At 45.9% G+C, this 26,556-nt stretch overlaps 1 protein-coding gene across 7 annotated transcripts in view; it reads right to left on the bottom strand.

The window, feature by feature from the left end:
• LOC139560235 (receptor-type tyrosine-protein phosphatase S-like) overlaps positions 1 to 26,556 on the bottom strand; it is a 108,810-nt gene that overhangs the window by 22,220 nt on the left and 60,034 nt on the right. For 3 of the 7 annotated variants that reach the window (XM_071376817.1, XM_071376818.1, XM_071376820.1), the window contains exons 7-18: positions 21,066 to 21,176; positions 17,096 to 17,110; positions 15,362 to 15,631; positions 14,744 to 15,123; positions 13,525 to 13,726; positions 12,740 to 12,876; positions 12,102 to 12,246; positions 1,744 to 1,838; positions 1,314 to 1,567; positions 1,125 to 1,212; positions 756 to 971; positions 330 to 487 (exon numbers count right to left, since the gene is read on the bottom strand). In XM_071376817.1, the coding sequence (XP_071232918.1) occupies positions 330 to 487; positions 756 to 971; positions 1,125 to 1,212; positions 1,314 to 1,567; positions 1,744 to 1,838; positions 12,102 to 12,246; positions 12,740 to 12,876; positions 13,525 to 13,726; positions 14,744 to 15,123; positions 15,362 to 15,631; positions 17,096 to 17,110; positions 21,066 to 21,176 (2,071 nt within the window). Of the gene's footprint in view, positions 1 to 329; positions 488 to 755; positions 972 to 1,124; positions 1,213 to 1,313; positions 1,568 to 1,743; positions 1,839 to 3,120; positions 3,763 to 3,947; positions 4,066 to 4,349; positions 4,377 to 5,229; positions 5,424 to 9,202; positions 9,524 to 12,101; positions 12,247 to 12,739; positions 12,877 to 13,524; positions 13,727 to 14,743; positions 15,124 to 15,361; positions 15,632 to 17,095; positions 17,111 to 21,065; positions 21,177 to 26,556 lie in introns of all 7 variants that reach the window. The other 4 variants (XM_071376819.1, XM_071376822.1, XM_071376823.1 and 1 more) reach the window with 2 other exon arrangements.

Genomic DNA, 26,556 nt, shown 5'->3' with positions numbered 1-26,556 from the left:
CAAAAGCTTGATGGCTGGGTTACTAAGGATGACACACCTCTTTGGCTGGGTCAGTCTAGCTGCCCTTACAATCCTGTCCCTTGTTTCTACGCCTGCTAATATGCCAGTATACTGTGTAAGCTGAAACAGACACATTTCAATGGCTGTCATGGGATAGAACCATACCGTATGTGTTAGCTAGGCATAGCGTGTTAGAATGTTAGCGACGAATAGCATATTATCATGTTCGCTGGTTATAGCAAAGCATGCAAGCTGATTTGAGTGTGTTATACTTGTTAGAAATACAACCCCTGTGTAAGTTCAGTGCTCCCGTCCCGGGTCTCACTCACTTCTTGTAGAGCAGGATGGCGATGACGATGCAGATGATGAAGACCACGGCCAGGACGGGTCCCACCACCCAGATCAGACCGTCCCCCGCGTCCAGTGGCTGGGGGTCTGAGTCAGGGGCTATCACTGGGTCTGTGTAGGGGCTGGCCCCGTACATCTTCTACAGTACACAAACAGAGCACATTGAGGAATACATATCGCACTAGGGGAAATGAACATTATTGCCTTTTCATTCTCCATTTGTCGAGTGATAAACTTCATTGTCTTAATTAACAGTGTTGTTCATGGCCATGCCAAAGTAGCTTGTCTTTTGAGAATGAGGGAGAAGACGTGACTCTGTGAGAGAGATACACACTGTCCTACAATACATATATGCAATCACACAAAAACAAACAAACCAAAATAATCCTAATTGGGTTTTCCCGTACCCCTGTGGTGCCGTTGAGTTCCGCCAGGATGAAGAACACGTACTCCTGTCCCGGTTCTAGAGCGCGGTTCTCAAAGCCTCCGTAGTCCAGCTGGTCCCCCAAAGTGAAGAAGGCTGGCAGGGTATCAGGGGTGAAGCGGGCAGTGATGTAGGCTCGACGCAGGTCAACCTGTTTTTGCTGTCTAGAGTCCCTCTGTCTTTGACTGATGTCCAACAACTGGGAAGGAGAGGAAGAGAAAGAGAGACGGATGTTATTGATACGTTTAAAAAAAAATGTAAACATTAAGAAACCAAATCTAAAAGAGCAAAGGTTCTCAGAGAGAGGACCAGCCATGTCATGTGTTCCCAAATGGGTTGCCATAGCTCTCACCTCCTCCAGGTCCATCTCGTCTGGGTTCTTGAGATGCCTGATGACCCCCCTCGCCCTCCTCAGTGGAACTACCACCACATACACGTTCCTAGAGGAGACACAACCAGCACCCAGGACATCCGAAAATATCAGCGCAAATTCTAAACACAATTAAAATCAGTAGAAATCCATCCTCTAGGTAGGCCTTACTTGACAGGGCTGCGGTTCTCCAGTGAAGGCAGAATGATGGTGATGGTGGTCTCCGTGTCCCGGGTGTGGTCTATTTCCGGGCGACGGATGCCGATTAGTGGAGACGTCTTGGCTAGGATGCGGTGCCTCAGCCGGCCCATGTTGCCCTCGGGGGAGGTAATCTTGAAGTCATAGTCAGTATCGGGCTGCAGGTTGGGGATCACCGCTTTCCTCAGCCTGGCATCCACCTCCATCTTCTGATGATTATACTCCACCTGAGAGGAATAGGATAGGGGGTATTTTATGGCTAAGATCATACTGCACATACGCTATATACACACGCAGCGACATACACACACATGCACGCACAATTGTGTTTACACACATACACACAGACACACACACACACACACACACAGATGTTTATGCGAGCGCACACGCGCACACTCACAGTAAAGTGGTATGGGTAGGGGCTGTCGGGGAACTCCCAGGTCAGCAGAACACTCGTCTTGGTCGCCAGGTTCACTGAGAAGTTCCTCGGGACATCTGATTGGAAGATGGAGAACAGACAAATGATCAGTGTGTAGACCGCCCTAGTCACATGTCTCAACGGTCCTTAAAAACCTTTGTGGAGAAGCTCCCAACCCATTCTAGTAGGTTCTATAACAAAGGATGCCAAATTCCTAAAATAAGATGAAGAAGGACATGACAGTGATGTCATACATCTCAACATTCTTTAGGAAGTACGTATATGGGCACTGGGTACCAAATAAGAGTGAATAGAGTTGAAGAATAGAAGAGATAAGAACCGTTGGCTCCTGTGTGCACTGTACCTCCTCTTTACTACGACATCATCTGCCTAATCCTACTTTATCTCATTCTAGCCTAATTCGCTCTGGTAGATTTCCCGGAACAGAACACACAGAATATGTAACTTCGAAATAACTATCTTCTCAAAGGGTTATGGGGTCGCTGTGAAGGGAATGAGGGGAGGTTAGACATACATCATTCTCCTGTAAGATACATATAGACACAGTCAAGGCAGGGTCATCTAGACTGCCCTGTTGCCAATCAACCTCTCCACTCCTCCGTTTCCACCCTGCAGACCTGTGAGTGGGTGTCTGTGTGAGTGATGGGGTAGAAGCATGTCTTTAGACTGATCTGAATTCAAGTTAGTGGGAACGATAGATGGAGGTTTGGAGGAGGAGGAGGAGGTGAAGAGGTAGATTGATTGATCAGAATGAGGAGTGGAGGGAGAGAAACAGACCTGAAGAATGTGTGTGTTTAGTGGTTTAGTGCCTGCTGGGAGTGTTAGGTTCAACAACACACCGACGACATGTCAACAAAGGTTGGAGTATGTTCAGTCAATCCAAAAGGAGGTGCTGGATTGACTGATGTAAACGCTTACCTTTAGATACCAACCATGTGTCTAAACTAAAGCCTCGTTCAGCCAATGAGCCAAGACTCAACACTTACCTCACAGTTCACAACCTACCCGGCTTTTCTACTGACTTTTACCTGTGGGTGTGTGAGAGTGTTCTCCATACATTCATTCCTGTGGCATTCAGTCCATTTTCCTTGGAGGTGGGGGGTAGGTGAGGGAGGAGGTGGTGGGTGTGGGTGGGTGGAGGAGACTGGGATTTTCCAGTTTTCAACCACTCTGTGGATGAAAGTCACTCCTTAGAACTGGCCCAGAGTCAGCTTTGCATTTTGGACTATGATATTCAAGGTTCAGATTAAAGCAGACAAACATGACTCTAGACCAGTGCTTAGAGTGAATAGGGGGGTTTCTCCTGAGCCCTGTGCACAGGCCCCAGGCCAGCCCTACCTGTCTCGAAAGTCAGTGTGCGATACAGCAGCGGGGGACTGAAGGGGCCGGGCCCTACGCTGGTGTGAGCACACATCTGCACCTCGTACCCAGTGCTGTGGTTCAGGCCCAGGATGGTGTAGCTGGACTCACTGGCTGGGAGCGTGATCTGGCGAGGAGGGCCAAGAGGGTCAATGCCCATAGGGTCAAGACCCCCCTCTTCCCGGTAAGCTACTGTGTATTCAGTGATCACGCCATTTCGCTCGCTTGGCACAGGGGGTAGCCAGCAGAACTGGAGTGAACAGCAGGTGGCATTAATCGATTCCAAGATTTGGGGGTACCCCCTGGGTGGGTACTCGGGCATCTCGAGTTCCTCCCACGCCTTATCTCCATACCCCGACCGGCTTTTGGCAGAAAGAGTAACGACATAGGTCAAACCTGGAATTACGTCTGTGAGAGTGTACGTTCGCTCCCTGGACGAAAACTCCACCATAGTGTCCAGAGTGGCATTCTTCAGCCCAAACTGTAGCCGGTAACCCTGGATCTGAATTTCAGACCCTTTGGCACCTGGACCCGAGTCTGACCCCCTTGAAGGGGGCCCCCATCTCACCACCACGGAGGACTCAGATCCCGGGCGCACTGACAGGGAGGGGGCACCAGGCACTGCAGACAAGAGCAGGAAGGAGAGGCACAAACATGTCAGTTATGCATTGTACGTTTAATACATTAATATACTGTATAATATGTGTAATATGCTATTGTAGCCTGGGTGTATTGTGTGTGTATTATGGGTGTGTGCATTTTTAAGTGATCTTATCCTTTTTTGAGTGTGTGTGTGTGATGCTCACCAATCCCCAGTGTCTGCACCACCCTGGCTTTACTGTGTGTTCCGTCCCCTTTAGTGGTGTAAGCAGCCACAGACACAGAGTAAGAGGTCTCTGGCTTAAGACCCCCCACAATCATCTCCTACAGCGAAACACACACACACACTTCTTTTTCAGCTAAACCTCTATAAAACCTCTCTCTCTCTTCTTCCCTCCTTTCTCCGTTCCTGCCTACCACTTCCTTTCTCGTCCTATCTCCACTAAAACATCAATAAGCATGAACTTACTCTGCCCTATTACTTTCACATAGAGACATGTTACAAACTGGCTGTCTATCAGATAGAAGGCATCTCCTAATGAGGGTTTCATAACTTCCTTATGCAACATAAGGTTCAGTTTAATACTGACAGAATGAGCCATACTCACGTATTCAGTAAAGTCATCCTCCACAAACTGATCCCACGGGAAGACCCGGAGGGGAGAGCGGAGGGGAGAGAAAGAGAGGGAGGAGAGAGAGGAGTGAATGAGTCAAGAGAGGAGATTAGATATAGGAGGAGGAAATAAGAGCGTAGGGGGAAGTGATTTGTACTACAAAGACTCAAAGTGAGATAAATGTAAGGCGAACGATTTGCTTCACTTTAGCGCTACAAACCTGACGTGATCTGCAGAGGTGTGACAGCTGGCAAAGGTGTACGTTATCCTTTTAAGTGTGCACTTCACTGTTGCGAAGATACTCCAATTAAATATTTGAAAGAGGCCTCCCGGGTGGCGCAGTGGTCTAGAGCACTGCATCGCAGTGCTAGCTACGCCACCAGAGTCTCTGGGTTCGCGCCCAGGCTCTGTCGCAGCCGGCCGCGACCGGGAGGTCCGTGGGGCGACGCACAATTGGCTTAGCGTCGTCCGGGTTAGGGAGGGTTTGGCCGGTAGGGATATCCTTGTCTCATCGCGCTCCAGCGACTCCTGTGGCGGGCCGGGCGCAGTGCGCGCTAACCGAGGGGGGCGGGTGCACGGTGTTTCCTCCGACACATTGGTGCGGCTGGCTTCCGGGTTGGATGCGCGCTGTGTTAAGAAGCAGTACGGCTAGGTTGGGTTGTGCTTCGGAGGACGCATGGCTTTCGACCTTCGTCTCTCCCGAGCCCGTACGGGAGTTGTAGCGATGAGACAAGATAGTAATTACTAGCGATTGGACACCACGAAAAATTGGGGAGAAAAGGGGATAAAAAAAATAAATAAAAATAAAAAATAAATAAAATAATATTTGAAAGAAAATTGGAAGTAAGAATGGTAAGATTAGTGATGACATCACCTGGCTGTCGTCCAATAGCAGGTCTTTGATCCGGGGAAGGGTGCGTGACGAGCCGCTCTCCACGTGAGCATAGTGCACCTGGTAACCACGGATCTGGCCTTGGCGTTGCCTTGCCAACACAGATCGCCAGGTGACCCTGAGGGCCGTGGAGTTGAAGGGCTGGACCTCCACCTGCCGAGGGGCCGCACCCGGGACTGAGGAACACACACAAATCAAATTGTATTGTCACATGCGCCGAATACAACAGGTGTAGACCTTACAGTGACATGCTTACGTAAAAGCCCTTAACAATGCTTTAAGAAGTTCTAAGAAAAACAAGTGTTAAGTAGAAAAAAACAAGTAAGTAAATAATATAAAGTAAAAGTGACTAGAAGGCCGGAATCCCAGAGTCTCCTCTTCACTGTTGACGTTGAGACTGGTGTTTTGCGGGTACTATTTAATGAAGCTGCCAGTTGAGGACTTGTGAGGTGTCTGTTTCTCAAACTAGACACTCTAATGTACTTGTCCTCTTTCTCAGTTGTGCACCGGGGCCTCCCACTCCTCTTTCTATTCTGGTTAGAGCCAGTTTGCGCTGTTCTTTGAAGGGAGTAGTACACAGCGTTGTACGAGATCTTCAGTTTCTTGGCAATTTCTCGCATGGAATAGCCTTCATTTCTCAGAACAAGAATAGCCTGACGAGTTTGAGAAGAAAGTTATTTGTTTCAAGCCATTTTGAGCCTGTAATTTAACCCACAAATGCTGATGCTCCAGATACTCAACTAGTCTAAAGAAGGCCAGTTTTATTGCTTCTTTAATCAGGACAGTTTTAAGCTGTGCTAACATAATTGCAAAAGGGTTTTCTAATGATCAATTAGCCTTTTAAAATGATAAACTTGGATTAGCTAACACAATGTGCCATTGGAACACAGGAGTGATGGTTGCTGATAATGGGGCTTTGTACGCCTATGTAGATATTCCATAAAAACATCTGCTGTTTCCAGCTACAATAGTCATATACAACATTAACAATGTCTACACTGTATTTCTGATCAATTTGATGTTATTTTAATGGACCAAAAAAATTGCTTTTCTTTCAAAAACAAGGACATTTCTAAGTGAACCCAAACTTTTGAACGGTAGTGTACATGTAGGTAAAGCTAAAGTGACTATGCATAGATAATAAACAGAGAGTAGCAGCAGGGTAAAAGAGGGGTCTGGGTAGCCCTTTAATTAGCTGTTCAGGAGTCTTATGGCTTGGGGGTAGAAGCTGTTAAGAAGCCTTTTGGACCCAGACTTGGCGCTCCGGTACCACTTACCGTGTGGTAGCAGAGAGAACAGTCTATGACTTGGGTGACTGGAGTTTTTGACAATTTTCAGGGCCTTCCTCTGACACCGCCTGGTATATAGGTTCTGGATGGCAGCAAGCTTGGCCCAGTGATGTACTGCGCCGTACATACTACCCTCTGTAGCGCCTTGTGGTCGGTAGCCGAGCAGTTGCCATACCAGGCGGTGGTGCAAACAGTCAGGGGACTGCAGCTGTAGAACATTTTGAGGATCTTTTCGGTCTCCTGAGTTGGAATATGCGTTGTCATGCCCTCTTTATGACTGTCTTGGTGTGTGACCATGATCGTTTGTTGGTGATGTGGACGGCAAGGAACTTGAAGCTCTCGACCTGCTCTACTACAGTACCGTCGATGAGAATGGGGGCGTGTTCGGCCCTACTTTTCCTACAGTCCACAATATTCACTTTTGTCTTGATCACATTGAGGGAGAGGTTGTTGTCCTGGCACCACACTGCCAGTGTGATCTCCTCCCTATAGGCTGTCTCTTCATTGTCGGTGATCAGGCCTACCACCGTTGTGTTGTCGGCGGTGTTGGAGTCGTGCTTGGCCACGCAGTCATGGGTGAATAGGGAGTACAGGAGGGGACTAAGCACACACCCCTGAGGGGCCCCCGTGTTGAGGATCAGCGTGGCAAATGTGTTGTTACTTACCCTTACCACCTGGGGGCGGCCCGTCAGGAAGTACAGGATCCAGTTGCAGAGGGAGGTGTTTAGTCCTAGGGTCCTTAGCTTAGTGATAAGCTTTGAGAGCACTATGGTGTTGAACGCTGAGCTGTAGTCAATGAATAGTATTCTCACATAGGTGTTCCTTTTGTCCAGGTGGGAAAGGGCAGTGTTGAGTGCAATAGAGATTGCATCATCTATGGATCTGTTGGGGCGATATGCAAATTAGAGTGAGTCTAGGGTTTCTGGGATAATGGTGTTGATGTGAGCCATGACCAGCCTTTCAAAGCACGTCATGACCACAGAGTGAGTGCTACGGGTCGGTAGTCATTTATGCAGGTTACCTTAGTGTTCTTGGGCACAGGGACTATGGTGGTCTGTTGAAACATGTTGGTATTACAGACTCAGTCAGGGACAGGTTGAAAATATCAGTGAAGACACTTGTCAGTTGGTCAGCGCATGCTTTTAGTACACATCCTGGTAACCATCTGGCCCTGCGGCCTTGTGAATGCTGACCTGTTTAAAGGTCTTACTCACATTGGCTATGGAGAGCATGATTACACAGTCATCCATAACAGCTGATGGTCTCATGCATGTTTCAGTGTTACTTGCCTCGAAGCGAGCATAGAAGTAATTTCGCTTATCTGGTAGGCTTGTGTCACTGGGCAGCTCGCGGCTGTGCTACCCCTTGTAGCCTTTAATAGTTTGCAAGCCCTGCCACATCCGACGAGCGTCAGAGCTGGTGTAGTACGATTCAATCTCAGTAGTGTATTGACGCTTTGCCTGTTTGATGGTTTGTCTGAGGGCATAGCGGGATTTCTTATAAGGTTCCGGGTTAGAGTTCCCCTCCTTGAAAGTGGCAGCTCTACCCTGTAGCTCAGTGCGGATGTTGCCTGTAATCCTTGGCTTCTGGTTGGGGTATGTACAGTACGTACGGTCACTGTGGGGACGACGTCATCGATGCACTTATTGATGAAGCCAGTGACTGATGTGGTGTACTCCTCAATGCCATCGGAAGAATCCCGGAACATATTCCAGTCTGTGCTAGCAAAACAGTACTGTAGCTTAGCATCTGCTTCATCTGACCACTTTCTTATTGACCAAGTCACTGGTGCATCCTGGTGTTTTTGCTTGTAAGCAGGAATCAGGAGGATTATGCCCGTATACAGCTCATTGAGTGCGGTCTTAGTGCCAGCATCGGTTTGTGGTGGTAAATAGACAGCTACGAAGAATATACATGAAAACTTTCACGGTAAATAGTGTGGTCTACAGCTTATCATGAGATACTCTACCTCAGGCGAGCAAAACCTCAAGACTTCCTTAGATTTCGTGCACCAGCTGTTGTTTTCAAATACACATAGACCGCCACCCCTTGTCTTATCAGAGGCCGCTGTTCTATCCTGCCGAAAAGCTTAAAACCCGCCAGCTGTATGTTATTCATGTCGTCGTTCTGCCACGACTCAGTGAAACATAAGATATTACAGTTTTTAATGTCCCGTTGGTAGGATATACGTAATCGTAGTTTGTCTATTTTATTTTCCGTTGATTGTACGTTGGCTAATAGGATTGATGGTGAAGGGAGATTATCCGCTCGACGTCGGTTCCTTACAAGGCACCCAGACCTTTGTCCCCGATAGCTCCGTCTCTTTCTCCAGCGAATGATAGGGATGAGGTCCTTGTCGGGCGTCTGAAGGAAATCCTTCCCGTCCGACTCGTTAAAGAAAAAGTATTCCTCCAGTACGGGGTGAGTAATCTCTGTCCTGATATCTAGAAGATCTTTAAGGTCAGAAGACGCAGTGGCAGAAACATTATGTACAAAATAAGTTACAAATAACAGGAAAAAACACACACAAAAGCACAATTGGTTAGGTGATCGTAAAACGGCTGCCATCTCCTCCGGCGCCATCATCCACACACAACATATAATTACTCTATCAATACATTGATCAGTTGATCAATGTACACACACCCACACACACACATACTCACCGTCGTCGTCCGTACGGCAGAGCAGCGCCGGGCTCTCCGGTCCGGACCCCTCGGTAGTGAAAGCTGCCAGGATAACGCGGTACCAGGTCCACTTTTCTAGCCCCTCCAACACCACTTGCCCCTGCTCTGGGGGGATGGGAGGCCCCTTCACCTCCGGACCCTGACCTTCAACCCTGGCCCCAGACACCACTTGCTGGTAGCGCAGCTCATAGCCAGTCAGCACGCCATTTTGGGTCTCAGTGGGTGGTGGTTTCCAACTTACCCTCAGGGAGGTGGATCTGGGGCTGTCACAGGACACGCCTAGGGGCGCAGCCGATGGCTCTGATTGGACGAGGGGCAGGAAGAGGAAATTTGCAGGGGCAGGGGGAGTAAGGAACGCAGCGAAGAAAGAGAAAGCAAAGAGACAGTGACAGAGAGAGGTTGAAAACACCAAGCAAAACAAGAATATAAGAAAATGGTGGAAAAAGGAATTGAAACTAAACCAAGGAAAACTCAACTATAAGGGAAAATAATACAGAACTAAATGAAAAGAGAAGGCCTCGAAAGACAAACAAACATGACTCAGCTAAACAGAGAAACAAAGGCTCCAACACAGAAGACAAAGCCATTATGGAGGCAGAAATAAATGAATAATGTTACCTAGGTAATAAGATAAAGGAGAAGACAGGGGGTATCCATGCAGAGTGGACAACTTAATTACCGCCCAGGAGGATATGCAACTGATACCGGATGGAAGGCTTTCACTTGTCTTCTCTGACCAATGGCAGCACAGTGATTTATGACTAGCTTAGTGGGGCTGGATAAGGACAGAGCTATACTGTAGGTCAAGGGTTCTTGTACCTTTTCAGCCTGGGACCCAAATGAGAAATTCATTGTTTTCCTGGGATCCTGGAATGTTGATTGAATGATCTGCTTTCTAATTATTAAACGATAGGTAGGATCCATTTCTATAGAAGAAGTCAATTTATATTCTCAGCATCTTAATATAGACCACATGGAAAATGCATTTTGACATGTCCCTCCTCCGGTTTTAGATTATAAAGACTTTAACTCACTTCACCCCGCAAAAATCGCCGCGTTTTCACCAACAAGCCCTATTTACTTTGTTGCTTTGACAAAGTTATTTCTGAAGATGAATTTATTTCATTTTAAGATCAACCCTGTTACGTTTTCTGAACTCTTGTTTTAATATGAATATGAATATATGTATGAATATGAAACCATTCCTTTTTAATTGCACGTCAACACTGTTACCCATAGATAGATATGAAATGTGTTAGAAATGTGTTCAAAAATATATATATTGTGAATCTTGCGTTCAATTTCCCTCCCTGTGACACGCAACAAGGTTCCATTCCCCCTGTCACAAGAGGAGTCATTGCTTACTGCTTTATTGCTTGAAAACTTCAACCCTGTTACGGTCAACCCTGTTACTTTAATTGCCAATCTTTTTTTTACATTTTTCTTAATTTAACCTCTTGAGATGGGAAAACATGTTTTTTCAACATCTGCGTTGCTTCCTGTTTGGGGTTTCAGGCTGGGTTTCTGTATAGCACATTGTGACATCGGCTGATGTAAAAAAGGGCTTTATAAATACATTTGATTGATTGATTGAACTTGAACGTGCTCTTTATGACAGAATGTAAACATTTGGTGAAATAAATATATATTTTGACCATTTTACACTACCTAAAAGTCACTCTATTGGTGGAACGACCCAGATACTGTATAGAGTTCAGCGGTTAATCCTCTATCTTGCTACCAAAGGTTTCTTGACATTATTCTCAGTGGAATGTAATAATTGTGTTGGAACTTTGCCAAACTCTTTATATCTTTTAGTGCTTCTTCAACTGCCCTATCCTCATGTCTTAAAATTAGGTTCAGGGATTTGAAATGTCAAAGAAAAAGGTGGAGAGCAGGGTTCGAGGAAACTGAAACTGAAACGAGAACCAAAAACAAATACTTTCATGAAAGTTGACCTCATGCGACGTCAGAGGAACTAGGGAGATAGAACACAAGTAAAGGCACATGACAGAAGAACAGTAAGGATAAGAGACATAAACAGGCACTGTTTGAGACACTTACCCTTCTCTCCGACTAATAGCACACAGGACCTTCTTACCATGCAACCAGAGACACCACACATCACATTTAACCAAAACATTAAAGGTGCAGAGGGAATGGTGTGCATTTGACTGGAGTATTTGGGATTTTGACAGATATGTGAGTCTGACACTTGAGCTGCAGCCTTAGTACCAGCAGTCTCCTCAACAGCCACCCACGGGTCTAACCTCCGTTTGTAGGTAAGGCACGTAGAAAGATTCTGTTGGTGAATGTACGTCCTTTGTAAGTCATATGGTGTACATTTTTTCCCAGGTAACAAATACATAATTAAATATGAAAAAGGAATATTTTACCTTTAAGGCAGGATACAGACCTACGACCTTCAACACTTACCTCTAATAAAGGCAAAACATATAGAATATCCTCACGACTATTGACATTTGACCTGTAACAGTGAGCTTCCTGAACTGGAGAAAAAAAGTCCACTTTTGACCAACTTTGAAGGAAAGAAAACCGTATGAAGGAGTGAAGAAAGTTAAAGCGGGGGAAAAAACAGAAAGCGCCGTCCGCTCGGGACTTTTCACTGTGTGAGGAGAAATGAAGGTAAAAACCAAAATGCTGGTGCGCTGGACGTCAGGCACACTCGAAAATACAGAGGAGATGGATAGGGCGATGGATGAGTGCACAGGATAAATGAGTGGATGAGAGGACAAGATGGATTGGTGTGTAGACGACTCCCAGGGTCCAGTGACTCTGGAGTTGTGTGGGAGACAAGCAGCAGGAGTGCAAACGTTACACAGTGTGTGTTTTGCAGGTGTGACAAAGGAAAACATACTGGCTTGTGATGTCCTCTGGACCAGCTCGTTGGTGAAGGCTCCGATGCCTTTGTTAGAAATGGCTGCCAGGGAGAAGGAGTACTCTGTGTTAGCCCTCAGACCCTCCACTGTGTACGACGCCCGGGGCCCAAACGTCAACTTCTCCTGTTAGAGAGAGAGAGATGGGGAAGAGAGAACATTAATAAAATAAAGAGAGAAGGGGTAGAGAAAGAAAGAAAGAAAGAAAGGGAGGGATTACTCTGGATTATCTGTGTGTATTAAATCAATTTAATAATCGCAGTTCTTTCCTGCAGTCAATGACCAAACACGCCCTCTTGGCCTCACGGGTGGAATGTTATTAAGATATTTCATAATTTCATAATTAACAAAGATTAATCTGGTGTTTCTTTGTCAAACAGTTTTGTTATATTTCAGACTTCTGTGATGTATATAAAATGTAATATTGGGAAGCAAACTCCAAATTGATTACATTTCTACATCTGCCATGGTACAGCTGTCTTCTTTCTTTTAAGCCAATAACCATGTGTGTGAGGTGTACTTGATTAAGACCACCAAGAATCACTCTGTGTGACCCTGATGTAGCCCACTGCAGTAAAAGGTTCATGAAATGTACTTCGTATGGAAGAAGAAGTCTTACCAGGCTGCCAAACTTGACAGGTTTGTAGAGCAGTTCGTAGTTGACGATGCCCTCCTTGGTGTAGGAAGGTTCCCAGGTGAGCTGTATACTGGTGTCTGTCACCTTTCCCACTTTGAACTTCCCTGGCTGCCCTGGAACTACAGAGGACAGGAGAGGAGAGAGGACGAGTTAGAATTCACCTCTCTAGCATTCAGTCAATTAGTAGCTTCTAGACTGTTCAATTAATCCTTTATTTAAACAGACCAGTCTTATTAAGATGGAAGACTGTTACAAGGGAGCCCTGCAGATCTTTATGTTACTAACCTTAAACATTACTGAAGCACTTTGACATGAACCATGTCAGAAAATAGTGCACGCACGCACGCACGCACGCACGCACGCACGCACGCACGCACGCACGCACGCACGCACGCACGCACGCACGCACGCACGCACGCACGCACGCACGCACGCACGCACGCACGCACGCACGCACGCACGCACGCACGCACGCACGCACGCACGCACGCACGCACGCACGCACGCACGCACGCACGCACGCACGCACGCACGCACGCACGCACGCACGCACGCACGCACGCACGCACGCACGCACGCACGCACGCACGCACGCACGCACGCACGCACGCACGCACGCACGCACGCACGCACGCACGCACGCACACACACACACACACACACACACACACACACACACACACACACACACACACACACACACACACACACACACACACACACACACACACACACACACACACACACACACACACACACACACACACCTCCGGGCAGAACTTTGACATGGACGGAGTCAGAGAAGGGTCCGTCTCCCACAGAGGTGAAGGCCAGTACTCTGACTGTGTATGTCTCAGAGGGTACCAGGCTCTGGATGGTGGTGATGGTGCTGTCCTGGACGTTATGGATCTGCCACAGACTCATGGGCTGAGATGGGTCCATGGTGTAGTACACCCGGTAACCTTTCACCTGGATGGAGAGAGTGAGGGAGGGTAGGAGAGAGAGAGAGAGAGAGCGAGAGCGAGAGAGTGACAAAGAGAGAGAAAGAGCGAGAGAGAGAGAGAGAGGGAGAGAGAAAGAAAGCGAAAGAGTGTTAGTTAACCTCTCACGTCTGGTCCATGTTGGTTTGTTTGTGTTTGGAAGCTATTATATATTTTGACATCAATGCACATTCCATTATATTCGACCTATGTTGCTAGCTGAGCTAGATAAACATTGCATTAGCTTCAAGGTTGACATGACCGTTATAATTTAATAACTAGATGACCTTTCAACTGACCTCTACCTAAAGCCTAACTATTATAGTGTGTGATTTAAACTGTAATATGTATGTAGCATCATTTGTATTATCTGTTTATGATGCATTGCTCTCATCTTGTTATTGTGATTATTGTTGCTTATGTTGATTCCATTATTCAGCTTGTTATTTTTAGACTGCGCAGGGAATAGATGTTTATCTAGCTAACTATTGCCTATTGCACCTCAGTGTTCTGAGACGTTCAGTATTGTTTGAGAAGTGGATTACTGTGCATTATCCCTGCTACTTATTCTCTTAATTTATTTATTTTGCTCCTTTGCACCCCATTATTTCTATCTCTACTTTACAGTTTCTTCCACTGCAAACCAACCATTCCAGTGTTTTTTTTTTTACTTGCTATATTGTATTTACTTCGCCACCATGGCCTTTTTATATATATTTTTATTTATATATATATTTTGTTTGCCTTCACCTCCCTTATCTCACCTCACTTGCTCACATTGTATATAGACTTATTTTTCACTGTATTATTGACTGTATGTTTGTTTTACTCCATGTGTAACTATGTGTTGTTGTATGTGTCGAACTGCTTTGCTTTATCTTGGCCAGGTCGCAATTGTAAATGAGAACGTGTTCTCAATTTGCCTACCTGGTTAAATAAAGGTGAAATAAAAAATAAATAAATAATAAAAAAACGGATTCATTCACTCATTTCAATTGTATTTCACCTGTCCGTTGGGCTCCTCCGGTTCTTCCCAGCGGACCATGACAGTGTTCTGGGAGATGATCCTAGCCTGGACGTTCCTGGGGGGGCTAGCCGGGGCCTGTTCCCCTGTCCTGGCCTCTACCCGGGTGGACGAGGGGCCCTGGCCGATGCTGTTGAAGGCCGACACCCTAACCTCGTACTCCGTGTTGGGGTAGAGCCCTCCGATGCTGTACCTGGTGGTGGTGATACCGTCCACCGCCTCATACTTGCTGTCCGGTGTCTTGGCCCGGTACTGGATGATGTAATAGGACACCGGGTCAGGGTTACCGGAGTCCCAGGTGATGGTAACGCTGGTGGCGGTCGTCTCTGTGACAATGGGGGTACCGGGAGGCTTGGGAAGAGCTGTGACGATAGAAGCAGATATTTTTTTAACTGTCTTTAATAATGTCTTAAGGCAGATAGGGGGAGACTAGTGTCCCTTACTCTTGGCGGACACCTGCGAGATCATAGGGGGCCCTAACTATCTAATATACATGTTTAATGTGGCTGTTAGGGGCAGATATGTTTTAATGGGAGAGAAGAAAGCCAGCGAGCGGGACACAGTGGAAGCACAGTTAGAAAACTAAAGGATGTCCCTTACTCTTAACTGACACCTGTGCAGTGGCCTCTATAATCCCCAGACTGCTCATAGCCACGCAGGTGTAGTTGGCCGACTCTCTCACTCCGTTGAGCTCCAAAACATTGCGTCCCACCGGCATCTCGTCTTCCGGGGTCAGGTCCTCAATACCCAGCATCCATTTGACATAGGGCATGGGCGAGCCCACCGCCACACAGGTGATGTTGACGCTGCCGCCAGGCATGATCTCATGGTTGGCGGGCAGGATGGAGAAACGAGGGGGCACGCGACGCACTGGGAGAGGAGGAGAGGGGGAAGACAGGGGGAGGATGGGGAGAGGGGAATGAGGAGGGGGAGAGGGAGGGACAGGAGAGGGCGAGAGAGAGAGGGGTAAGAAAGATACAGAAAGAGAGAGAACGAAAGAGAGAGAGAGAAAGAGAGAACGAGAGAGAGAGCGAGAGAGAGAGAGAGAGAGAGAGAGAGAGAGAGAGAGAGAGAGAGAGAGAGAGAGAGAGAGAGAGAGAGAGAGAGAGAGAGAGAGAGAGAGAGAGAGAGAGAGAGAGAGAGAGAGAGAGAGAGAGAGAGAGAGAGAGGTAACAGAAAGGGTAGAATGATCTTCACTGCTTTTACAGAAGTTCTATAAAGGAATATTTCACGTTTAATCAAAACCACATTGGTAGTTTTGAAAAGGCTAATGATTGCAATTGAAATACACAGATTCCATGTTGAGAGACTGCTGACTATCTCAAGTTACATTTCACCCTGCACATGAAACCTATTGTATGACTCTCATGTCTTAGCCACTGTGCAACAACCCATTGTATATTTCACAAGACATCATTTGCTATTCTGGACACATCACTGTAGATGCCAAACTAGAAAACGCCCTCTTCCCCAATCCCTGTTACAAAACAAGATCTACAATACAAATATTGGAGCTCTGGGCTGCACAAAATACCATTGCCATTTTCTCTGAAGAGCTGAGATGAGCAAAATCAAACTGATGTGAAGACCTAAACTAGAGCTGAACTCGCCCTGCAGTGAAGCTCAAGGCTGCTGACTGAAAAAGAGAAACTTCGCCAGAAACTTGAGTGAGAAACTTCAAAGAGACTTCTGTGCCTCCAGGGTGAGTTCTCCACTGCAGACGAGGGCCCTTTAGATACGTGGCGCTGGCCGAGCCGATCAACAAAACCTGCTCTATCAGTCAGACAACATGCACAGAGTGCTCCTGTTAACTGTAATTGTGCTGAATCTGAATCACTAGCTATCTGTCAGGTCTATCTTATATAAGATGCATCGAGAGATAGAGCTCATGGGTCACATGCATTCCTGGACGACTTTATAGAGTTAACTATGCTCATGAAGAACCCGTGGGAGAAGAGAGAGGGGGAAGAAGAGAGAGAGAGCGAGAGAGAGAGAGAGAGAGAGAGAGAGAGAGAGAGAGAGAGAGAGAGAGAGGGAGGGAGAGTATTGTCTGGTTCCTCTTCCAGACAATGACAATCAATGTGGCAAATCACAGCCTCATTGTACAACCAGAATACCAGATGAACACAGCAATGTTGGAAATAAATAAGCAATGTAAAGAAAGAGTGGATGATGGAGATATAAATAGGTGTCGTTGCAATTACAAGGTACGCGTTGAACACGTTAAATAAGGAAACATCAAGGCATCCATCATGACAGAGAGAGAAAGAGAGAGAGATAAATAGAAAGAGAGATAGTATGTGCATGCTTTTATTAATTAAAAAAAGTATGCACATTTGTCTGTTGATCCTACACACCAGGGTACAGATGGAAATGTCAGAATGCAGAAGAGAGAGAAAGAAGGGCGGGAGATTAGAAGAGAGGGATGGGGACAGAGAGGGTAAGAGGGGAAGGAGAGGATAAGAAAGGGGGCAAAGGACAGAGGGGGAAGAGGAGAAGAAAGGAGGATGGGGGGGGGGCGGGGGAAGAGAAAACACATGGTGCTCTTGAAACTGCTGTTTGGTTCTTCAAAATCAGGCTTTTATTGGTGGATGTCATAGGAACAGAAAACTAGGTACCTCAAGGCTGCAACACAGAGGACTGAAGTACAAAATAGACAGGTAGACAATCAGACAGACAGACCAACGACTCTAGATGGGCAGGAGTGGATGCAAGGTGAGGGCAGACAGACAGACTGACAGACAGACAGACAGTATAAATATTGGCTAGCATCAAGACTCAACACTGTATCTGAATCAGCTGTTTGAATCATGTGTTTGACTCACAATACAGGAATCTCCACTCACTCAGTGGGAGTAAAACAGGGGGAAACAGCCTTTAAAGAATCACTGGCCTCAGTCTTCGCCCAAATGATTCTCAGCCGATCCATTTCATGTAAAATAGCCATTTTTAGATCCATTAATAAACTTCACCTAGGGTTGAAATATCTTCTCTAGGTTCCATGAATTTCACAGTATTTCTAGTCTCCCACAGATAGAACGCAAACTATTCACCAAAACCAAATACGAATGAACATTTTGGCATCTTCAATAGTTCAGTGGACATGACCCCATTCCTCCATTCCTCCATAACAGTGCCATACATTTGGAGTGATCCTAGAATACCAACAGATACCCAGAATTGGACACCAAAGTTCAAGACAAAAAAAGAGACATTTGAAAAAAGATGTATAAAAAAAAGAGACATTTGTCTAAAAAAAAAAGAGACAAAAACAATTTCAACTGTTATAACAGATATCAAATCAAAAAGCAGGCAGGCAGGCAGATTCTCTCCAGAGCAAGAACGAGACAGAGACAAACAGGGACAGAGTGACCAGCATGCAGCAGATAAGAGCAACTATCCATACAATCCAGCTTTACCTTTTATATGACAAGACAAAACTCTTAAAGTACGTGTATAATGTTGCCTTTTACGTGTAGTGTACTTATCTAACGACAGCATTTTGCCTAGAAGTTCACTTAAAGTTTGGAGACTGGTTTACAATGTGTCCAATTCAATCTGAAGAAGAGCACATTGATATTTACAGTACGTCAAGTAGGAAAGTAGGCTACATCCAGCACTGCAGGTATTAATACAAGAAGACAGTACAATATTCAAGCGCATGCTGAACAGAGAGCATCTGAGATTAGGACAGGCACAAATTATTAACCTATTCCATTATGTCACCGTGGATAGTGAGGCTTCAATAATATGTATCATAAACACTAACAGACGTCTATGTGGATGTAGCATCACTAAAACAATGTCGTATTTAATATAACGGAATATACAGTTCATTCGCAAAGGATTCAGATAAAAGATGTATCTCTGGTCAGAATGCTGATGGAAAAGCATATCTCCTAGAAGCTCCCAGTTGTGTTAATAGCGTAGCCTACTATATAGTCCAGGGTGATAGCTGCAATGCAATGATGTATTCTAGTTCCCTCCAGCATCAATAACAGGCTTTCCCACAGGGAACAGTTGATCAGGTTGTGAGACCATAGCAGACGGAGACTGGGAGCTGGGATACTGTTTCATTTCAGTAGCACAGCACACTAAAGCCCAGTTGGCATTTTCATAAGTTAATCCTGCCTCATCTAATATAGAAGTAGAGAGGTGTTTCATTAATGTGTGCATTGTATGAATATATATATGGATATAGAGGTGGGTAAATCTTTCATTTCAACTGCCGATCAATGGAGGTCATCATATCGTGTCATAAGCGCAGCAAATGCGCCGTATAGCAGCTGAATAACCATATAATTACATAGGATCTCTGTGTGAATAACACTATAGTGGACATGGACATGATCCACTGAAAAAGACGTTCATGTTTTGTGCAATTAAATACTATTGTACATTTTGTTTACCTGCATATAAACACAGATAGTGTACATAAAGAAGTACTGTGCGTTGGCCTCTGGTTGTGTTGTGTCAACCTTTGCTGACCAAACAAGTGTGCAAATAATTATAAGTTACTTCTGTGGCTCTTTAAATGCCACTTAAATAAAGCCTTATTTGACTGCTTCATTTCCCCTAGGGGGATATGAAGACCACTCAACCAATCAGAAAACAAGCTACACTGAGAAGGCAAACAAACAGTAGCAGACCAAGAGGACACACAGAGACAGAGACACACACTGGCAATGTGACACACAACATGCCGCAAGTGCAGAAGCACGGCAGTGACATAACACAAACCCACACAGACAGAACAGTACAGCACGACCGACACAAGACAAGGGACAAGACAATACGGAAATCAATCAATTCAACATACACAAGCACGCGCACACACAAACAAACAGAGCCGCGCACACACAGAGTTACACGGTCAGGGTACAAGGCATGCAAGCGCTGCCACCGCTCTCCCGCCATGCGCAGACAGCCTCCTTTTAATTTCCAATTCCTGGGTCTCCATGGCAACAAGACACTTTCCATGCAGAGAATGTCGCGCGCACGGATGAAAGCAATAACAACGGTCTGCAAACAAGGCCTCACAATGCAATCAATGCAAACGACTGTGTAGGCAGGTGGCCTCGTTAGAGAGCTCAGGTAAAAGTCTTCGGTCAAAGAAATGTGTTCATCAAATCCAATTTGACACGAGGGTTATTCATCCCTCTGTTCTAGCCTGTTTCAGACCGGTTTTCTCTCTCCTCACTTTAGGAATTCTCCTAACTTTAGGAGTAAATGTGTTATAGAAAGGAAGTAGCGAAAGAAAATAAAGGACGCACCAACCTTCTCGTAGCTCTGGGGGATGTAAGGGGGTTGATGTAGAACACAATGACGTGAGGGGGAGAGAGAGAACGGGGAAACACAGAGAGAGTAAAAATGGCCAGCTCAAAGCCTCACTCACACACACACACACACACACACACACACACACACACACACACACACACACACACACACACACACACACACACACACACACACACACACACACACACACACACACACACACACACACACACAGTGTAAACACACACACACACACACACAGTGTAAACACACACGCACATACACACTGGTTCTCACAGAACCACAGAACCCACTTAAAATGAAGAATCAGGAACTTCGAAATCAAGGGCTCAAGAGCTTAGAACAGCGAGTCTAGAACCCATAAATCTGAATCCAGAGGTCCCGGTCTCCCTTACCTCAGTCGAGGAACCTAGAATAGGGGTCTTAAACTTCTGGAGGGCCACAGTGTCTGCATTCTTTTTCGTATCTGATTTAGACTTGAGAAACCAATTGTATTCCCTAGCCAATCAGTGCATTAAAGTGGAAGATAGAAGCATAAACCCCGTGGCCCTCAATTTACAATAAAATAAAGAGGGATAGGACAATAGTGATGTCATACTGTAGCAAAGGCCCTCGAACTGCACAGTGCAATAATACTTCCTGAAGAATCTGGACATGTATGACGTCATTGGCCTATCCCTCTTCGTCTACGTCCATTCAGTGGCAGTTATTATAAAATAGAGCACCTTGACGACACTGGTGAAAACCCAGTTTAGTCTTGAATACTACCAATCTTAGGTCACCAACTGGTGTTTCACTTGGTGGTTAGGTTTGGTTGTGTTTGGTTAGTAGATGCCAATAGGAAGAAAATAAACAACAAAACAACATGTAAACAAACTAGCACTTAACACCTTGCTACATGTATAGTATAATAGTGACGGCTGTTACATGTGTGTTTGTTATAGTGGTGTGTGTGTTATAACGCATGTGTGTGAGAGATCTTACACCCGGGGTCAGTTCCTACCTCGCACATACAGGTTGGCTGGGGAAGAGTAGCGTACGCCCTGAGAGTTAGTGGCTACACACTCATACTTCCCCTGATCGGTCTCTTCACTGTTCTCGATCTGCAGGGCACCTGAAAGACAAAGAGAGAGAGATAGATAGAGCGATTGAGAGAGAGAGAGACAGAGAGAGATAGATGGAGGAGAGAGAGAGACAAAGAGGAAGAGTGGAAGAGAGAGAGAGAGAGAGAGAGAGAGAGAGAGAGAGAGAGAGAGAGAGAGAGAGAGAGAGAGAGAGAGAGAGAGAGAGAGAGAAAGAGGAAAAAGAGACATTACAATGGGTTAATTATTGATACATTCATAGATGAAATGTATTTTTACTCATCAACCCTCGTGCATCACCTAAAACTGATTAAAACTACCATTTAAAATGAGGGATTTTCCATTACTGGTTCATTTCTGCCATGAAAAATCCATGTTCCCCCACAGCAAGCTAAATGAGAGTAGTTAACGATGCACTATAGGAGTCCCTGGGGCACATCTGAAGTCAAACAGAGGACTCAACATGGCAACACTTTAAATCCCCATTTAGCCTTCTCCCCCCCTCTGTTTCTCTGCACAATTCACTGAGGTGTATAGCAGCGTTGCACATTATTATGCCAGGCTCATAAACCATGTTATTATGGCACATTATTATTATTCTTCCATTCGTTTTCTCCTGGAGCATGGTCTGCGGTAAACCCTTCACAATGCTTACAAGGCCCTTATCACAAACTGTGTGCGTTTGAAATGGGGCTAGGGGCGGAACCACACACAAGAGTGTTCACAAGCCAACCACCCCCACCGGACACACACACCTTATCAGAAAAAGTGTGTTAGACATGGAGACAGAGGAGGGACCACAAAAGCAGGGGATTACTTAAATCTACCGCACAGTGGGGAAAATGAAACAAGACAACGACAAAACAACTCTCTCAGAAACACGCACGCACGCACGCACGCACGCACGCACGCACGCACGCACGCACGCACGCACGCACGCACGCACGCACGCACGCACGCACGCACGCACGCACGCACGCACGCACGCACGCACGCACGCACGCACGCACGCACGCACGCACGCACGCACGCACGCACGCACGCACGCACGCACGCACGCACGCACGCACGCACGCACGCACGCACGCACGCACGCACGCACGCACGCACGCACGCACGCACGCACGCACACACACACACACACACACACACACACACACACACACACACACACACACACACACACACACACACACACACACACACACACACACACACACAGCTGCTTTCAGACTCACAAAGGCTCATAGCAGTGTGACGGAAAAGCGTACTACAGAATATGACAATAACACAGTGTGGATATGGTAGGGTGGGTATTTCTGTGTAAGACCTGTAACTGTGTATCCGTGTAGAGAGGGGAAGAAAACAAGGAACTAGGTGAGTCACTGAGACACAGTTGCAGATACGCTGTTCAACAACTTGGCTCAGAGGACGGAATACTTCAAATATATCTTTTTCTTCATCAAGGGCAGTGCAGGGGCGGTTCCAGGCATAAGTGACATTAGCGGTCACTTAGGGGCAACCGGTGGTTGTTGTCCTTGATGATATTTTTGGCCTTCCTGTGACATCAGGTGCTGTAGGTGTCCTGGAGGGCAGGGAGTTTTCCCCTGGTGATGCGTTGTGCAGACCGCACCACCCTCTGGAGAGCCCTGCGGTTATGGGTGGTGCAGTTGCCTTACCAGGTGGTGACGCATCCCGGCAGGATGCTCTCAATTGTGCATCTGTAAAAGTTTGTGAGAGTTTGTGAGGGCCTCCTGAGGTTGAAGAGGCGATCATCTCCATGATCATCTCCTTTGTTTTGTTGACGTTGAGTGAGAGGTTATTTTCCTGACACCACACTCCCAGAGCCTTCACCTCCTCCCTGTATGCTGTCTCGTCGTTGTTGGTAATCAAGCCTACTACTGTTGTGTCGTCTGCAAACTTGATGATTGAGTTGGAGGTGTGCATGGCCACGCAGTCATGGGTGAACAGGGAATACAGGAGGGGGCTGAGCACGCACCCTTGTGGGGCCCCAGTGTTGAGGATCAGCGAAGTGGAGATATTGTTTCCTACCTTCACCACCTGGGGGCGGCCCGTCAAGAAGTCCAGGACCCAATTGCACAGGGTGGTGTTCAGACCCAGGGCCTCGATCTTAATGATGAGCGTGGAGAGTACTATGGTGTTGAATGCTGAGCTATAGTCAATGAACAGCATTCTTACATAGGTATTCCTCTTGTCCAGATGGGATAGGGCAGTGTGCAGTGTGATGGCGATTGCATCGTCTGTGGACCTATTGGGGCGGAAAGCAAATTGAAGTGGGTCTAGATTGACAGGTAAGGTGGAGGTGATATGATCCTTGACTAGTCTCTTAAATCACTTCATGATGACAGAAGTGAGTGCTATGGGGCGAGTCATTTAGTTCAGTTACCTTTGCATTCTTGGGTACAGGAACAATGGTGGCCATCTTTAAGCATGTGGGGACAGCAGACTGGGATAGGGAGAGATTGAATATGTCTGTAAACACACCAGCCAGCTGGTCTGTGCATGCTCTGAGGATGCGTAGGGCTGCCATCTGCGCCGGCAGCCTTGTGAGGGTTAACATGTGTCGGTGGCACTGTGTTATCCTCAAAGCAGGCAAAGAATGTGTTTAGCTTGTCTGGAAGCAAGACGCCTGTGTCCCCGACGTGGCTGGTTTTCCTTTTGTAGCCCATGATTGTCTGTAGACCCTGCCACATACGTCTCGTGTCTGAACCGTTGAATTGCGACTCCACTTTGTCTCTATACTGATGTTTTGCCTGTTTGACTGCCTTGCAGAGGGAATGACTACACTGTTTGTACTCTGCCATATTCCCAGTCATCTTGCCATGTTTAAATGTCATGGTTCGCACTTTCAGTTTTGCGCAAATGCTGCCATCAGTCCACGGTTTCTGGTTAGGGTAGGTTTTAATAGTCACAGTGGGTACAACATCTCATATACACTTCTTGATGAAATCAGTAACCGTCTCAGTGTACACGTCAATATTATTCTCGGAAGCTACCCGGAACATATCCCAGTCCGCATGATCAAAACAATCTTGAAGCATGGATTCCGATTTGTCAGACCAGCGTTGAGTAGTTCTTAGCACAGGTACTTCCTGTTTGAGTTTCTGCCTATAGGAAGGGAGGGGCAAAATGTAGTCGTGGTCAGATTTGCTGAAAGGAGGGTGGGGGAGGTCCTTGTATGAATAACAATGGTTGAGTGTTTTTCCAGCGCGAGTACTACAGTCAATATGCTGATAGAATTTAGGTAGCCTTTTCCTCAAATTTGCTTTGTTAAAATCCCCAGCTACAATAAATGCAGCCTCAGGATATATGGTTTCCAGTTTGCATAAAGTCCAGTGAAGTTCCTTGAGGGCCGTCGTGGTATCGGCTTGAGGGGGGATATATGAGGCTGTGACAATAACCGAAGAGAATTCTCTTGGGAGATAATACGGTCGGCATTTGATTGTGCGGTATTCTAGGTCGGGTGAACAAAAGGACTTGAGTTCCTGTATGTTATTACAATTAAACCATGAGTCGGTAATCATGAAACACACACCTCCGCCCTTCTACTGTCGGCGCAATGAACTGAGAATACAGATGGCTGGACCGACTCTGACAGTATATCCCGAGAGAGCAATGTTTCCGTGAAACAGAGTATGTTACAATCCCTGATGTCTCTCTGGAAAGAAATCCTTGCCCTGATCTGGTCAACTTTATTATCCAGGGACTGAACATTAGTGAGTAATATACTCGGAAGCAGTGGGTGGTGTGCGCGCCTCCTAAGTCGGACTAGAAGACCGCTTCGAGTCCCTCTTTTTCGCAGGCGTTGTTTTGGATCTGCCTCTGGAATCAGTTCAATTGCCATGGGTGGTGCGAACAAAGGATCTGCTTCGGGAATGTCGTATTCCTGGCCGTAGTGCTGGTGAGTTACCGCCGCTCTGATATCCAATAGTTCTTCCCGGCTGTATGTAATAACACATAACATTTTCTGGGCTAACAATGTAATAAGAAATAACAAAAAACTGCAATGTTTCCTAAGAACTAGAAGCGAGGCAGCCCTCTCTGTCTGCGCCATCTTTTAGGATATGTAAGTTATAGCAGTTGTAGCATGAGGTAACATGTGGAAAGTGGGCATTCATCACTGGTATTCATGTGAGAAGGTGGATGTGAACCCTGGTCTTTTGTTTGTAGAGTAGAGTTAACATGGACTCAAGTCAACATTTTTTAAAGTTACATTTAAATCAACTGATTTCAATTCAGAATAGGGCCTAGGGAGAATATTTTTCTGTGAAATTCCACCTTTATTTGTTTCTGTCCTTTATTTAGACAGATTAGAAACAGGAGGAGACAGATGAAAGTGTGACTTGAACCCCCGACTGCTGGGGTGGTAAGATGACACATTTTACCCACTGAAGCAGACAGTCAACCATATCAGAAGACACATGTTTAAAGTCAAAATGTGAACTACAAACATTGTGTGGCCAAACTGTTCAGAATTCAGGTGGAGAGAGGGCATTCGTGGCAGGTGTGTCCTCTAGGAAACTCTATGGTCAAGTAAAAAAAAAAACAGGCATGTTTCAGGTCTTCACGAACCCAGCTAGGTGAGAGCACACCAAACGCTCAGATGAAACTCTACAAAACAATCCAAGAAAGTATATGTCAATGAATACGTGCGTACACATATGTTATCACATTGTAGCATTTCGGATGCTAAATGCTAATAGTCCAAGTCAAACAGCCATTTTGATTCATTGATATGTTTTCTTGACGCTACATGCATAGTCACTGCCAATTTAGCCTGCTCTAGTTTTGGCCTTCCACACCACGTTTTTTAATTTTTTAACACAATATACTTGCAGTGAAGCCACTCAACAACTACATCACATTAGTCATCAAACAGACTCACATGGAGAACAACACACAGAAGCAACCACATGTTATTGCATCCCACTTTTGACATTCATATTTATATCTTGTTGCTATATTTGCAAAACTTAATCACATAAGCATTTTGCATATTGCTATTGATATGTTTAATAATTGTATATGTATATTGTAACTAATATTATAGAATGTGATAACGTAATTATGCATTCACGTACTATCATTATTCCTTGTTAATATTGTCTATTTCTTTGTCTCCCTGCAGAAAAACAAACATACATACTAAGTTACCCACCGGCTGGCCAATCCTAACAAGAATTATAGACTAATGCCAACTGTGAATCATATCATCTGACTTACTTTTATACCTTAATTTAACTAGGCAAGTCAGTTAAGAACAAATTCTTATTTACAATGACGGCCTCAGAACAGTGGGTTAACTCAGGGGCAGAATGACAGATTTTTACCTTGTCAGCTCGGGGATTCGATCTAGCAACCTTTCGGTTACTGGCCCAACACTCTAACCAC

The sequence above is a fragment of the Salvelinus alpinus genome, chromosome 30 (genome assembly GCF_045679555.1).
Source record: "Salvelinus alpinus chromosome 30, SLU_Salpinus.1, whole genome shotgun sequence".
In the NCBI taxonomy this organism is placed as follows: Eukaryota; Metazoa; Chordata; class Actinopteri; order Salmoniformes; family Salmonidae; genus Salvelinus; species Salvelinus alpinus.
The sequence above is the reverse complement of the archived record's forward strand: the minus strand, read 5'-3'. Positions and strand labels throughout refer to the sequence as shown.